Source organism: Lipotes vexillifer, unplaced genomic scaffold, assembly GCF_000442215.2.
Source record: "Lipotes vexillifer unplaced genomic scaffold, Lipotes_vexillifer_v1.1 scaffold182, whole genome shotgun sequence".
In the NCBI taxonomy this organism is placed as follows: domain Eukaryota; kingdom Metazoa; phylum Chordata; class Mammalia; order Artiodactyla; family Lipotidae; genus Lipotes; species Lipotes vexillifer.
The window spans coordinates 6,375,331-6,392,311 of NW_006798798.1; the positions used below are offsets into that span (position 1 = coordinate 6,375,331).

At 35.5% G+C, this 16,981-nt stretch overlaps 1 protein-coding gene across 2 annotated transcripts in view; it reads right to left on the minus strand.

Annotated features, from left to right (window-relative positions):
• The window catches only part of LOC103081756 (zinc finger protein 567), a 158,607-nt gene that overhangs the window by 123,909 nt on the left and 17,717 nt on the right, over window positions 1-16,981 (minus strand). The window contains exons 2-4 of one of the 2 annotated variants that reach the window (XM_007471033.1): window positions 12,362-12,488; window positions 12,006-12,092; window positions 6,094-8,462 (exon numbers count right to left, since the gene is read on the minus strand). In XM_007471033.1, the coding sequence (XP_007471095.1) occupies window positions 6,742-8,462; window positions 12,006-12,092; window positions 12,362-12,413 (1,860 nt within the window). In that variant the 5' untranslated portion in view covers window positions 12,414-12,488 and the 3' untranslated portion in view covers window positions 6,094-6,741. Of the gene's footprint in view, window positions 8,463-12,005; window positions 12,093-12,361; window positions 12,489-16,981 lie in introns of those variants that run through there. The other variant, XM_007471032.1, reaches the window with a different exon arrangement.

Genomic DNA, 16,981 nt, shown 5'->3' on the forward strand with positions numbered 1-16,981 from the left:
TGAGCTGCATCAGGAAACTAATGCTGGAATAAATACTCTGGAACTAGTAGCTGTAAATATATATTGAGAATATAGCTAGTTGCTTAAGTAGAAAAGGGTATGAAGGAGTTTTCTGTTAATAAATTCCTAATAACAGATATCCCATAATCTACATTCTCTCACAACTGAAAGTTTATTAGAAATTATCAAAAGGAAAACAGAGGAAACTGTCCATTAGTAAACCTTCCAAGTTGCCATTATGAAAACTTTCAAACAAACAGGAAAGTTAGAAAAGTACAATGGACATGTGTTTACCACCCTGCCCCCTCCACCTAGTTTAATAGCTAAAAGTTTGTCATATTTGGTTTATCTTCCTATAATTTTCAACATAACCATACTATAACCACATCTTCTAAAATATATCATGTGATACACGTTCAGGTTTTCCCAGCTGTCCCAAGATTGACTTTACAGTTGTTTGCTTTCGTTTTTTATCTAGTCAACTCTAGGTTCAGAAATTGCATTTAGTTGATATGTCTCTTTTAGGCTAGTTTAGTTCTTCACTTTTTTTCCCCATGACTTTTTCTTCTTAGAGTCCATGCAGTTGTCTTGTAGGATATTCCATATCTTCGATTGTTGTTCTCTTTTCCTAATGTTGTCATTTAATTAACTCTGCCATTTACATTGGAAATTAAGTGTAGAGAGAAGATTAAGTTTGGATCAAACAATTTTGCAAGAATATTTCATAAATGATGTATTTTGTATTGTATATCAAGGTACATATTGATAACATGAGGCTAAATTTGATCATATGGTTAAGGTGGTGACTGTCAACTCTCTCCATTTTAAGGGTCCTTTTTTGTTCTCACAATTAGAAAGTATCTGTGGAGTGATTCTAACCTCCTCTTGGAAATTTATATTTTATTTGTTTGATTCAAAGAGAAAACCAGTATTAAAACAGGATACCACTCAGATATGAGTGATAATGAGTTGCTAAATAACAAAACCTGTATGAGGTGACCAAAGTCATCTTAGAAGAATACTAATACCCTTTAACAAATGTGGGAAATCAAGACATAGAGCCAGACCTTTTTTTGCATCATCATTCAACAATTAACATCATTGCCCCACGTGACTACACTATTATAACCCTAGTTCTGAAACAGTGTCTGTCACATAGTGGACACCTGATAAAACTGATGATGTAATCAAACCTAAGAAACCAGAAAAAGAACAAAGTAACCTAACTACAGAAGAAGAAAACAGTTCGTACAGTTAAAATTGGAAATCAATGGAAGAAGCAATAAAACCTCCCTAATTTATTTTTGTGGAAAAAACACTGATCTAAACTAGACTTATAAATTTGACCAATGTAAAGGTGAGAAATATGACAGCATTAATAAGGTAGCACACATATATTTATGGAGAGTTTAAAAATATCAGTAATATTATATACAGAAAGTATTTTCTTTAAAATTGACTCAAGATGAGGTAGAAATCTGCATAGTCCAATACACATAGCAGGAAAATGAAAATCTGGTCCAAAACCTCTCTTTTAAACAATACTTAGGGCTTCCCTGGTGGCGCAGTGGTTGAGAGTCCGCCTGCTGATGCAGGGGACACGGGTTTGTGCCCCAGTCCGGGAAGATCCCATATGCCGCGGAGTGGCTGGGCCTGTGAGCCACGGCCACTGAGCCTGCGCGTCTGGAGCCTGTGCTCCGCAATGGGAGAGGCCACAACAGTGAGAGGCCCATGTACCACACACACACACACACACACACACACACAAAACAATACTTAAATATCAGGTAAAAACTAAGGATAATCTCTAAAAGAATTTTACAAGCTCATCCTAGAAGTCTAAACACTGTATCAAGATAGTTTCTAAAAGATCTAGATGAGCTTATGAATATTAATGCAAATATTCTAAGGAAAATATTAACAAAATGAAACCAAACATGGAGGAAATCATGACTTGAGAGGCAGAACTTTGTTTTGCCTATCAGTCACCATTCAGAAATTGGCATAATCGTACCACATGATTGCACTCTATTTCCAGCTCTTTCAGCAAGATGCATCCAAACTCAAGAATTTAAAAGGAAAAAAAAAAAGTAGTACCAGGTAAGATAGTTAGCATGTTCCACCCTGCCTCTCCCACTGAATGCAACTAAAATCATAGACAGAATGGATGAGGCAGCTGAGAAAACTGAAAAGTAAATGTTAGCAGACTGGGAAGGAAACAAGAAGTTGGAAGTTTGATCTGGTGGTGTGCTGGTCTGGACTGAAACAACCTGAATCCCAAAACTGTGAGCCAAACTTGGATGGAAAGAGCTCCATAAGAAACTCTCTATAGTTGGAAGATAGGGAGAAGGGGTTTTTGTGGAGCAGAGAAGGTGGAAGAAATCCATGTTGTTTTTCTTTTCTTTCTGGTCTCACTGCAGGCAAACACTAGTCCTGAAAGCTGCAGTCCTGGATTGGGTAGGTGGTGGTAGCAGCAGCTGCCAGCAAATACTTAAACCCTGAGGAAAGGGAATCCTATCTTACTAGTGGAAGTCTGTTCTGAAAAAGGTGGAGGAAATCCCATTGCTTTTTTCCTCTTTATTCTCTCACTCATTGGCACTGGAAGAAGATCTAGCTGTGGGAAGGCCACAGCAGAATGGGAAGGCTAAATAAAGCCCTGTTGCTCTAACTATATCCAGGAAGGGGGCCTCTGGGAACTAAAGAGTTCTAGTGAGATAAGGGAAAGGAGCAACTCAAGTTAGGGATCCCTCAAAGTATTATATGAACTTGAGGGTGCACATGTGTAGATCTGACACTAGGCAGCATACCAATGGCCTTGAGAACTGAACCAGGTGGACCATCAACCAGGTCTTAGAGTGGGTACTGGGTGAAGCACATAAAAGATAAAGCACACTGAATTCCAATTTTCAAATGCTTTGAAAACTGAATTGACATTGGAACCCCAGGGCACAGAAAGTAGTTTGGAACTTGCATATTCAATCTAAATAAACTGCCTGTTAAGACAAACAAACCTAAATTATGTTTCCCATAGGATTTAAACTAGACTCAGAGAATCAAATTATTCAAAATGTCTAGGAAACAATAAAAATGTACTCCACATACAAAGAAACAGGACAACTTTAAAACTCACAATGGAAAAGAAAAAGACACCAATACTAACATGATCCACATTAGAATTAGAACCATGTTCCAAGAAGTAAAGGTGAACTCTTGAGTGAATATCTAAGCAGAGAAACAGAAGCTATAAAAAAAGAACCAAAACGAAATTAAACATTTTAATTTCAAATTTTTATTATATAATTTTCAGATGTATAAAAGGAATTTTAGAACTGAAAAACAGTGAAAATTAGAACTTACTTGATGGGCTCAGCAACAAAATGGAGTGCCATGAAGAAAAGAATATTTAAAGAATCAATGGTTGAAAACCTACCGAGTTTGGCAAAAGACCTTAAAATTAGAGAGTCAAGAAATATAGCATACCACAAAAAAGATAAACTAAAAGAAACCTTTGCTGAGGCACATCATAACCAAACTGCTGAAAATCAAAGAAAAAAAATCTCAAAAGCTTCCAGAGAATATTGATGCATTACATATAGGAGAACAATCCCTTAATTCCCATTAGAAAGTATGAAGGCCAAAGGATAGTGGAACAACATTTTTTAAGTGCTTTAAGGAAAGACATGTCAACCCCAAACTTTATCCAGTGAAAATTATCAGGAATGAAGAGTAAATAAAAGATATTCTTAGGTAAAGGAAAACAAAGAGGATTTGTTACTTGCAGGCTTGCTGTAAAAGAAATGCTACACGAAGCTCTTTAGATGGAAGGAAAATGATATCAAAGAAAAACCTGAAACTTCAGAAATAAGTAAAGAGCAACAGAAATGGCAAATTGCTGAATAAATAATAAAATTGTTTTTTAAAATAATTTAAATATTTACTGTGATAAAAAGCAAGGAGTATAACACTTTCTGATGAGGTTTGTAATGGATGTAGATACAGTAAATATGATAATCATAATATAAAGAGGGGAGGCTAAAAGAGACAAATATGGTGGTAAGGTTTCCATATTCAACATGCAGTACTAAAATGTTAACTCAAAGTATATTGTGAATTATATATATTATGTGTATTATAATCCCCAGAGGAACCACTAAAGAAAATAAACAAAGAAATAGTAAAAAGCTAAATAGAAAAATTAAAATGGGATAATAAAATATATTCAAATGAAAAAGCAAGCAAGAAAGGGAAACAGAGGAATTAAAAATAGAAGGGAGACACAGGAAAAAATGTTAGAGCTAAAGCCCAACAATATCAGTATATATACATTAAATGCAAATGGTTTAAAACCAGTATTAAGACATTGTCCAACTGGAGTTTTTAAAAAACCCCAACTATATGTTGTCCGTCACAACGTGGCCTTAATATACATATATAATACACATATATATTGTGGATTTGGTTCCAGACCACCACAGTAAAGCAAGTATCACAATAAAGTGAGTCACATGCATTTTGTGGTTTCCCAGTATGTCACGTTTATACTATAAAAGTTATGTTTATACTATACTGTAGTCTACAGTAAGTGTGCAATAGCAGTATGTCTAAAAAAGCAATGTACATACCTTAATTTTAAAATACTTAATTGCTAAAAAATGCTAACCATCATCTGAGCCTCCAGTGAGTCAAAAATCTTTTTGCTGGTGGACGGTTTTGCTTCCAACTCACTACATACTCAGGAAAAAGAGGTAGGTTTGCATCCTTGGTTGTGAATGCAGTTCTTTTGGTAGTCATCATCATTAGCATATATTTTTACTCATCTACAAACAAAGATTTATTCAAATGAAATAATTTCTAGGTTCTCATAACTCTGAATATAGATCCTGTAATCTTACTTGTAGCTATTTTATTCTAATATGTTCATCCTGCCTATACACTAGGAAAAAAACCTCTAAACATAAATAATAACTATTAGTTAAGGCTATATTTCTCAAAGTTCTGTCCAGTCAGACAAGGCATTTTATCTTTTATCGTATGTCCCTTTCAAGTCTAAATTTTTATCATGTCTGATTTGCTTCATCACCCACTGTTCTTTTTCTGCTCTGAAATCATCTGCAAGACCAGGAATGACAAGCATGTTTCCATTTACAATCCACTGGCAGTTGGTGCCCCTTTCTATAGGCCAGACGGCCTATTGTACATTTTTAATGTCAGATACTTGAACTATCAATTATTTCCCTACTTACTTAGATACAGTTTACAGTTCTACTGAATTGGGGGTAAAAACAGCTTATTTAAATTTCTACTGAATTTTATTACAATAACTTCATGTATGTAATAAATATTGGTTATGAATAATCCCCCTCAAGAAGGGCCTTTAGTAACACTGTTCAAATTGCTGTTGAGCTTACTATTTTCACAGAAAAGATGCTATAGATGGTATTATCTTAGATTTCCAATTCTCACACATCAAAATCTCCAGTGATTTTTTATTTGGGATTTTCGAGACCCACATTTCCTGTGAGATAAATCAAGGTATAAAAGGCTTACTTTACATAGGCTTATTATATTATACATAGGCTTACTTATATATTTTCTTCATAATTCTATTAGAGTGAATAGACTCCTATACTCCCAAATTTTATTCATCTATGTTCTTTCTTAACCTTTCTTTAGTATAAATTCTTTGATGGTGAATAAGACATAAGCTATTGCTAAAAGTACCCCTATAATCACGACAACTCTAGGATGCCCTCCAATATGGATTATCTGATTTTATGTAAGGTTTAAGCCACAGCTAAGGTCTTTCTACATTTATTACATTCATATATTCATGACTAACAGCCTTCTCACAATTATAACATTATAAGGATTTCTTTTTAGTAGGACTTCTCCAGTTCAATGACCTTTCTCCACTTGAATTACAGAGCTGTTACTCTCCAAATTGAATTATCTCACATTGAGAAAGGTCTGAGAGATGTTTAGCAGTACCTAACATAACTGAAAAAACTTTATGTATACCCTGGGACTGAGTAATCCCAGTCTTCATATAAAATCAACAGAAATACACACACACACATATACAAGAATATTTATAGTAGCATTTTTATTACAACACAAAATTATAAAAAATACAAATATCCATCAAGAGGATAAATAGCAGTATATTCTTAAAATGGAAGAGTATACAGAATGAAAATGAATACACTACTGCCATGTGCAATAATGTATGAATCTTTAAAATGTTGAGTGAAACAAGACATAAATGAATTTGTAATGTATAATAAAATATAAAGTTTAAAGACATGCAAAAACTATTTCATGTTAAATCTAGGGAAGTGGTAATCTTTGGGGAAGTAACAACTAACTTTTATTCTGCAGAGTGCAATGAGAAATATACTTCATAATTTCTTCCTCTTACAGAGACTGATACTTAAAACCACTTTGTATCTTGCTTCTGCATGTATTATATAAGAATTAAAAAAAATAAACTGAGTCAGCAGGAGAACTTGAAAATGCAAAAAATTAGCTTCATTGCTGGTAAGAGTTCAATATCAATGATCATATCCATTTCATATGCTAGTAAACAGTAGATAAATAGTTATGTGGTATAGTACATTAAGTTAATAATTATTATTACATTTGTGATTAAAATTACCTTATTCACATGTTAAGCATGCTTTTTTAAAAAACTAAAGTTTTACAATAACTTAGAAAGGCTTCACAAAGAAATCACATCATTTATTACTGCATTACCATGTTTTCTCCCTTGTGAGTTCTTTGATGGACAATAAGGTTTCTCTTATAACTGAAGGACTTACCACACTCATTACAAATATAAGGCTTCTCCCCTGTATGAGTTCTCTGATGTACAATGAGATTTGTCTTCTGGCGGAAGCACTTGCCACATTCATTACACTTGTATGGTTTCTCTCCTGTATGAGTTCTTTGATGATGAATGAGATATGACTTCCTGCTAAAGGCTTTCCCACACTGAGGGCATTCATAGGATTTCTGCCCTGTATGTATTTTCTGATGTACAGTGAGGGTTGCTTTCTGGCGAAAAGACTTCCCACACTCATTACAAATATAGGGTTTCTCTCCTGTATGAATTCTCTGATGTAGATTGAGATTTGTCTTCTGACTGAAGGATTTCCCACATTCATTACATTCATATGGTTTCTCTCCTGTGTGAGTTCTGTGATGATCAATGAGGTATGACTTCATTCTAAAAGCCTTCCCACAGTGAGGACATTCATAGGACTTTTCCCCTGTATGTGTTCTCTGATGTGCCACAAGGGTTGTCTTCTGGCGGAAGGATTTTCCACACTCATTACAAATATAAGGTTTCTCTTCATTATGAGTCTTCTCATGAAGAGCGAGGGTTGTCTTCTGAGAGAAGGATTTCCCACATTCATTACAAATATAGGGCTTTTCCCCTGTATGAGTTCTCTGATGTACAGTAAGATTTGCCTTCTGGTGAAAGGACTTCCCACATTCTTTACAAATATAGGGTTTCTCTCCTGTATGAATTCTCTGATGTAGGGAGAGTGTTGTCTTCTGGCGGAAAGACTTCCCACAGTCATTACACTCATATGGTTTCTCTCCTGTGTGAGTTCTCTGATGACGAATGAGGTGTGACTTCAATCTGAAGGCATTCCTACATTGTGGACATTCATATGATTTCTCCCCTGTATGTGTTCTCTGATGATCAGTGAGGGCTGTCTTTAGGCGGAAGGACTTACCACATTCATTACAAACAAAGGGTTTCTCTCCAGTGTGAGTTCTCTGATGATCAATGAGATATGATTTCCTTCTAAATGAATTTCCACATTGATGACATTGGTAGGGTTTTTCCTCTGTGTGAATTCCCTGATGCAGAATCAATACTGATTTCCTGCAGAAGGACTTCCCACATTCAGTGCATATATGCTTTTTTTCAATATTGGTTGTTCTTCTCCTTTTATTATATTCAGATGGTTTTTCCCTTCTGTAAGCTCTATTATGTGTAATTAGGCCTCCTTTTTTAAGGAAGGATTTCTCACAGTCATTATATCCAAATGACTGTGCTGAAGTTTCTATCTCATGATATTGCATAATCACTTCATTATGACTGACAGTCCTACCACATTGATTATGGGATTTGACTCCAGAGTGAGCTGTCTCTGGCTTAGTATTGAGGAGTGATTTCCCATATCCATTATGCTCACTAAGTCTCTTTCTTGTAGGACTTAGATTACTAATGATTAATTCTGACACATTTTTAAAAATCTTTCCATGAGTGTCATATTCAGGAGGTAGGTTTTTTGAATTAATAGGGTTTTTGCTTAAAGTAAATGTCTTTTCATATGCACTACTGTTCTCCTTAATCAGTTTTTTGTGGTTGATTAATACAACTGATCTAGAAAACTTATCTTGTTGCTCCTTGAATTTCACTAAAAAGTCTTCAGCTTTCCACTTTTCTTCTAGGAAAGAATATAATTAATAACAATTTGTGAATCTTCACATATTTGCTATGGAAAGGAATTGTAATAGGGTCTAGTACATGAGGCCAAAAAAGACCAAGGACAAATTATTCCTTGCCTGGGAAAAGACATGGAACCTAAATTAAAAACTCTGCCTCAGTGTGGAAAAAGATGAAAAATAAGTAATGAACGCTAGTAACATTTGCATTTTGCACCAGAACTTCATACAGCAAGTGAAACAAACACACGAAGCAGTAAGGAGAAGAGACAAAAGAATAGTGGAAGAGGAATTCATGCTTGGATAGGTGGATTCAGAGGCAATGAAGTGAACCTTTCAAGAGCATTAAGATTTAAGTAGGATGAACAAGAAAAATTAGCAGAAAAGTTTGTTCAGGGAAAATTTTAGAGGAAGGCATTTGAAGGACACAGATCAGAGACTATACTTTTATTTCTTTATTTCTTTATGCCGCACCACGTGGCATATGGGATCTTAGTTCCCTGACCAGGGACTGAACCCGTGCCCCCTGCAGCGGAAATGTGGATTCCTAACCACTGGATCACCAGGGAATCCCCCTGAGCCTATACTTTTAAATATTCATCCAATACTTCCAGTTGTTCCACCACCCTCTTTCCACACACCCACCAATAAATCTTTCTAAGCATCAACTATTTTCCTAGTGTTTATAATCCTCTATATAGCTGGGGATCATTTTTTCTTGCGAGGGAAATACTAGGAAAACACTTCCAACAGGAACTTTAAAACAGACTAGGGGTATGTTCACTAGTGTATTCAGGTTGCTGTTGTTATTATTTTCTTTCAGAACTGTTCAATAACAAAACTCTCATGATCATTAATTATAACTATTCTTCTTTTTAAGTGCTAACTTAGAGGTTTAAAGAAAGATTCAAATCTTTCCCCAATATAGTAACATTCTTAACTCCAGTTTTCCATATGGGGAACCAGAAAGATTGTTCACTCTGGTTCTAAATCACTCATTAATCTTAACCTTTATTTCTCTTATAAATTTAGAACTATATTTGACTCTTTTGCTTTGCAATTATCCACATCTAGTGAAACAATGTTAAATCTAGGTTCAAAAATCTATTTCTTCCTTGAGTCCATTACCCACAATACTAACAAACAAGGAATTTCTCCTGTAAACAAAACTTTACATTACCTAGACTTATTTTTTATATTCAAAGAAGTTTTCAGGGTTGTCCACATATCTGAAAAATTTCACCCATAATGATCAAAGCCTAACATTTACTGCCCTATAAATACCTTCCTTATCCCTAATCAGATGCTTTTGCTCATGTTCTTTTAATCAGTTGACTTGCCTTCCAGTCTTATTTCTAATCATATTTAGATAATCTTCAAGAAAATGTTACTACTCCATGATATCAAAACCCTTCACATATATCCCACCACCACTTTATTCATTACTTCTTTATAACTTGAAAATAATTATGATCTAGAAAATGAATTTTAACAAATATTTTTACAAGCTTACACTGTGTCATAAATATTTCATGAAAAATGCAGACTTTGACAGTAATCCTTTCTCATAAAGGAATACTTTATTGGTTATCGCCTTTGTACTCTTCTGAGTTTACATTAACACTGCATATCATAGATAGGTAGTGTTTGTTAGAATCCAACCATTTGAATCAGAATGTACAGAACCATGGCCTGAGCAAGTACTTCTGAAAGGACTTATAGTACATACTTTATGAATGGAGGAAAAAGAGATCTCCCCTGTACAGCTCCATAAACAGAAAATGAAGCAACTACTGATTACTTAAAATGTTGTATACTATGGCAAAGAAGATACAGAGGATCTTATCTTTGAAAGAAAGAATCCTTAAGCATAAACAATGTACAATCAAGTATCAAATTATATAACATCCAAGAGCTGTGTGTGTTACAGTTAGTAAGCAGCATGGAAATTCAGGAAAAGGAAAGGTGGATATGTTGGGGAGTAGTCAAGGAATAGAAAGGAGAAGAAATCTCAAGACTTCAAAGATATACACTATACAGAAAGGTGAACACAATGAAAAGTACAGACATCATGATAGACCCTACATGTATACAGAACATTTAGGAGACTAGATGAAGTGGAAATTAGCAAGCATTTTCCACAAAAGAGAGAAATAAAGTTGAAAAGACCAGATGAGGGCTTATTATAGTACTCCTTGTATGAAGGAGAATTTCAATTTCCTATAATAATAAGTAGTGGGGAACAAGTGATGATATAGCTTGTCAGGAAAGTAACAATATAAATTGAAAAAATTAGGACAAAAATTATAGCAAAAACAAATTGTAATTACTGTATGCAAGACATGAAATAAGGCAGTCATCATTTTGTATGATGTGAGTAAAAAATGAAAATATGGGAAGATGTAAATATATTTCATGGGCTGATAAACACAAATTGTGAAGAGATCCACAAGAGATTATGACAGAGACAATCAAGCTGGTATCATGGCAGTAATAAAATAATTTGGAAATAGTTAATGGGAAAGAATTTAAGAGCTAGGAAAGTTGGTGATTTTCATTTTCAACTTATTGTCACAAAAGAGGTGAGGCATCAGAGTGGAGAACTTGTGAAGGACTAGTGAAGGTGGGAGGACTGTGCCGAGTATGTTGGTATTAGAGGTTCTCCACGTAAAACAAGGAGCTTAAGTTCTGAGAGTGGATGAGACTACTATAATTGAAAGGTAGATCTCTTGAGGACAAATTAGAGAAATAAGACTGAGAGACCAATGAAACAATATACCTTAAAAAAATAAAAAGTTCTGTGACTATTATGTATGAGGCACTGTTCCAGGCAATATGGCCAGAGTGGTAAAAAAAACAGAGTAAGTTGGAAATAATCACTTAAGAGAATCAGGATAAGAATGATTCAGTGTTTTACCCAAACCAAGGGATGATTTCAGGAAAGATGATCAGCCATATAACAATGAACCATGGAAGTTTAATGGAAGAAAATGGTAACTATGGAATTATCAGTCTGGGCCAAGGTGAATGAGCTTTAAAATTAATAGCTAGACTCATGGTGAGAATGGGAACTTAGAGTTAGCATAGCAAACAAATCTCAAATACTATAAAAGAAAGGGAAAGAAAAAGCAACTAAGAAGAGAAATATTAGCCAAGAATTTTTTCTTTCTTAAAGATAGATTTAAAAATGCCTAAAAGAAATCTATTCAATGGCTAAAAGATAAGGGATCGAGAAAGCTAAAAAAGGATACTAATCAAGAAAAAAGGTCTATAAGAAGGAAGGAAAAAGATCTAAAAGAAGGAAGGCTTAATTTTGATTAAGAGTGGCAACTATCTTTGATAACACCAAGCAAACTAAGGAAGTCTATTATATAGGGAGAGTAACATTTGAAAGTGATTTAAATTTTTTGCAGGCACAATAGCCATTTCAACGGCTAGGAACCTTTAAAAAGACACTACCAAAATATTTCAAAGGTGTCACCCAACACATAACCACTTAAATTTATTTTCCACAGATTTCATTTGCCTGCAAGTCAGAAACTCACCTAAACAGGTATGACCTGTAAACGATGTCCATGGCTCTTCTCCTCGTTCCAACTTGAGGATCACATCAGGCTTGGTCATGTGACACCCTGATTAAGAGAAGATTTGGATTAAGTTGCTTAGGCGTCAATACCTTTGAAAAATCAATAAGGTGAATTTTCAGTACTGCAAATTAAGATACTCCTTTGTGTAACAGTAAATTTAACACCTTGCACTATGCAAGTGAAGACACAATAATCCTTTCTGTCAACCAAAAAGAATGCATCACCTCTTATCCCTGAAATCAAGATCACACATATTTTAGGCATCTTGAAAAGAAATGCATGCTACTGAAAGTTTCAAAGAGAGTTTTTCTTACCCACAGAAACGAGGTGGCAATAGTTTTCCAACATCACATCCATGTATAGCATCTTCTGAGCAGGATCAAGGTGCTGCCACTCCTCCTGACTAAAGTCCACAGTCACATCTTTGAATGACACTGATCCCTGTAATGGTTTGGGACTGTGATTAGAACAAATTGACGAGAAATTGGGGACTAGTTTTGATCCTGTTCCTTTATGGCATTCTTATGAAAACTTATAAAGAATGCCTACCATTTTTCTTGTTTTGTGATTTAAATAGTAAGGGAAACAAAAATCAAGGTAGAAGTACTTGCCACCAAATTTATTTAATAACTCATTCTAAAAATGTTTATTGTGAAGTCACTTTGTAACCCCAAATTGGACTCGTTTACTAGGGTGCCAAGATATACACAACACTGTCCTGTTCACAAGAAGTTACAACCTCAAAGCATGTAACACATACCTTCAAGAAAGTATGTATCAACACAAATCTACAAGAAGGTGTTATGGGTATTATAAACAGAAGTAGGTACAAGATAACAGTGTATTACAAAGGCAGAATAATTTTTCAGACTTCACTGAGGAGGTAAATTTTTCATCTTCAAGATTAATGTGTTATGCAGGAAGAATATAGTTTTAAAATGCATGGGAGTGACTTTGGGCATCCAATAATAATACAGTAAATTGGTCAAGCAAAAATTGGAGGTGTTTATCCTTAAAAGGCAGCAATGATTAAGAATTGTTAGGTTTGTGGCTTTTTGTTTGTTTGTTTGTTTTATTTCTGTGGTACGCGGGCCTCTCACTGTTGTGGCCTCTCCCATTGTGGAGCACAGGCTCTGGACACGCAGGCTCAGCAGCCATGGCTCACGGGCCCAGCCGCTCCATGGCATGTGGGATCTTCCCGGACCAGGGCACGAACCCGTGTCCCCTGAATCGGCAGGCGGACTCTCAACCACTGCGTCACCAGGGAAGCCCAGTTTGTGGCTTTTTTGCATGAAGGTACCCCAAAGCCCATAGCTCTTCAGGTGAAGAGCTTCCTCAAAGGTGACAGGGGACAGAATTGAGGGCTTGCAGATGAGCTGGAGATTTAGCGATAAATTCCGGAAGTGAGAGAACTACAGGAAAAATGAGACCCCAAATCTGAGTATAAACTCTGCCATAACTCCAGCTTGATAGTTAAACTAAGCAATTGTTAGAGAGATAACAGGAGGCTTAGCAAAGAGCAAACCGAAAGACACCAGCAAAGAGTATTGAAAAACAGAAGTGTACCTAGTGAGATTTGGAGATTTCTGCATTTTTGATTAACAGCATTCCACAACCTGCTCATAGTTTAAGCAGAAGAAAACTGAAGACTTAATGGACTGAGGTGTCAGAAGCTGGAGCTAACAAAAAGCAGCAGGAAGTATAAGGGGTGAAACACTGAAAGAAAGAGAATGCAGAAAGTCAGGCCCCAAATCTAAGTATAAATATATACCAAATTCTTTGAGAGCTAAAGTACATGAACACAGTGGGAATCTACCTCCCATCATGGGACCAGGGTAAAAAGCAGCAGGTGGGAGCTTAAGGGACCTAGCTATCAGCTGCTTCACACTTGGGGTGGAGGTGGAGGGGCAGGGAGGGCAGAGTTTGAAGTTTGATTCCAAGCAAGTTAATCGTCTGCTAGAACAACAACAACAGAAAACGATAATCCTCAGAAAAACAGACATACAGAATTCAGATTACTATAACATATTACTCATGATGTTCTTGGTTTCTAGCAAAAATTAGACATGTAAACAAAACAGAAGAGAGGGAATATGACCCATATTCAGAAAAAGTTCATGGAAACTAATTCCTAGTAGACCTAGGTATTGGATTTTGCCCCAAAGGCTTCAAAACAGCTGTTCTAAATGTATCTAAAGAAGTAATGAAAAACCTGGCATGGAATCTTGAAACATAAACTGCTAAAAAAGCACGAAGTGAAAATTCTAGAGTACAGTAACTGAAATGAAAAATTCACTACGTAGGTAGCAGACTAGAAATAGAAAAAGAAGCAATCAGTAACCTTGTAAATACAGGCATACCTCAGAGATACTGCAGATTCAGTTCTAGACCACTGCAATAAAGTGATTATTGCAATAAAGCGAGTCGCACGAATTTTTTGGTTACCCAGTGCATATAAAAGTTACATTTACATTCTACTGTAATCTATTAAATGCAATGGCATTATGTCTAAAAAACAATGAACATGCCTTAATTAAAAAATACTTTACAGCTAAAATGTACTAATCATCACCAGAGCTTTCAAGGAGTTGTAATCTTTTTGCGATACTAACATCAAAGATCACTGATCACAGATGATAACAAATATAATGAAAAAGTTTGAAATACTGAAGAATAGCCAAAGTGACAGAGACGAAGTGAGCAAATGCTGTTGGAAAAATGGCACCAGTAGACTTACGTTAAACTCAGCATTGCTACAAACCTTCAATTTGTAAAAAATGAAATATATGCAAAGTGAAATAAAAGCATAATAAAATTAGGTATGCCTATATATAACTAGATCAACAGAAATTAATCAATCTGAATAGAAAGGGAAAGAAAAAGAAAAAATGAATAGACTCACAGAGAGCAGTGGGTCAAGTTCAAAGTAATCCAACAGAGGTGTAATTGGAGTCCCAGAAAAACAGGGGGGAAAAAAAAAGGGTCTGAATAAGTTTTAAGGAAATAATGGCCTAACACATTCAAAGTAAGCAAAACTTAACTTATATATTGAAAAAGCTTAATGAACCCCAAAAGGATAAAAACAAAAGAAAACCACACTCAGTAAATCCTAATCAAACTGCTAAAAGCCAAAGAGAACATCAACCAAGAATTCTGTACTGAGCAAAATTACCTATTGAAAATAAAGTCAACATAAAGCTACTTTCAGAAGAAGTCTGAGAGAATTCATCACCAGCAAAACTGTACCATCAAAAATGGTAAAGGAAGGTTTTCAGGCTGAAGGTAAAAATGACATCAGATGGTAAACAAGGTCTTTAGGAAAGAATGAGGAGGTTGAGAAAAGTTGTATATAAAAGACTATAAATATTCATTTCCTTCCTTATTTAAAAAACATGAGTGTTTCAAGCAGGGGCTGGTGAACACTTTCTGCTGTTTTAGTATGAACGCAACCATGGACAGTACATAAAATGAATGAGCAAAGTTGTGTTTCAATAAAACTTCATGTATGGACACTGAAATTTAAATTTCATAAAAGTTATGTAGGTGAGAAATATTTTGATTATGTAGGTCAAAAATATTTTGATTTTGCACTTTTTCAAACATTTAAAGTATAACTATTTTAAACTCACAATCTGTACAAAAACACATAGCAGACTGTTTTTAGCCTCTGGGCTGTAGACCCTTAGTTTAAAGTAGGCATTCTAACACCATTTATTACAAATATAAATATCACACACACGGTGAACAAAAAAACAAACCATGGGGAAGCCAATAAATGAAAATGCAATGTTGCAAGTTGACATATTTTACCTTAGGTAATTCAGTACTAACTCTAAGTAAAACATGATCAAGTTAAAGATGCACACTGTAATCCCTAAAGCAACCAAAAAAAAATAATGAAAACTGATATAACTACAAACTCAACAGAGAAATAAAAATTAATTATGAAAATGTATTGCTTGACACAAAATAAAACAGGATATAGGAACAGATGCACAAAAACTGGTTAGGAGTAATCTATTTTTTTTTTTTTTTTTTTTTTTGGCCTCTCACTATTGTGGCCTCTCCCATTGTGGAGCACAGGCTCCGGACATGCAGGCTCAGCGGCCATGGCTCACGGGCCCAGCTGCTCTGCAGTATGTGGGATCTTCCTGGACCGGGGCACAAACCCGTGTCCCCTGAATCAGCAGGCGGCCTCTCAACCACTGTGCCACCAGGGAAGCCCAGGAGTAATCTTAAATGCATATTATTAAATGTAAGAAGCCCAATCTGAAAAGGCTACATAATATATGATTTTAACTATATAACATTCTGGAAAAGGCAAAACTATGGAGATGATAAAAAGATCAGTGGTGGGACTTCCCTGGTGTTGCAGTGGTTAAGAATCCGCCTGCCAATGCAGGGGATATGGGTTCGAGCCCTGGTCTGGGAAGATCCCACACGCCGTGCAGCAACTAAGCCCGTGCACCACAACTACTGAGCCTGCACACCACAACTACTGAGCCTGCACACCACAACTACTGAGCCTGTGCACCACAACTACTGAAGCCCACACACTGCAACAAAGAGTAGCCCCTGCTTGCTGCAACTAGAGAAAGCCTGAGCTCAGCAACAAAGACCCAATGCAGCCAAAAATTAAAATAAAATTAAAAAAATAATTAAAAAAAAATCAGTGGTTGCCATTGCCACATACTACAGAGGAGAGGGAGAGATGAATAGGCAGAGCACAGAGGATTTTTAGAACAGTGAAATTAGTCTGTATAATACTATAATGGTAGATACATGTCACTATATATTTGTCATAATCCATAGAATATATAACACCAAGAATGAACCCTAATGTAAACTATGGACTTTGGATGATAATGATGTATCAATGTAGGTTCATTGATTTTAACAACATACCACTCTGGCGTAAGATATTGATAGTAGGG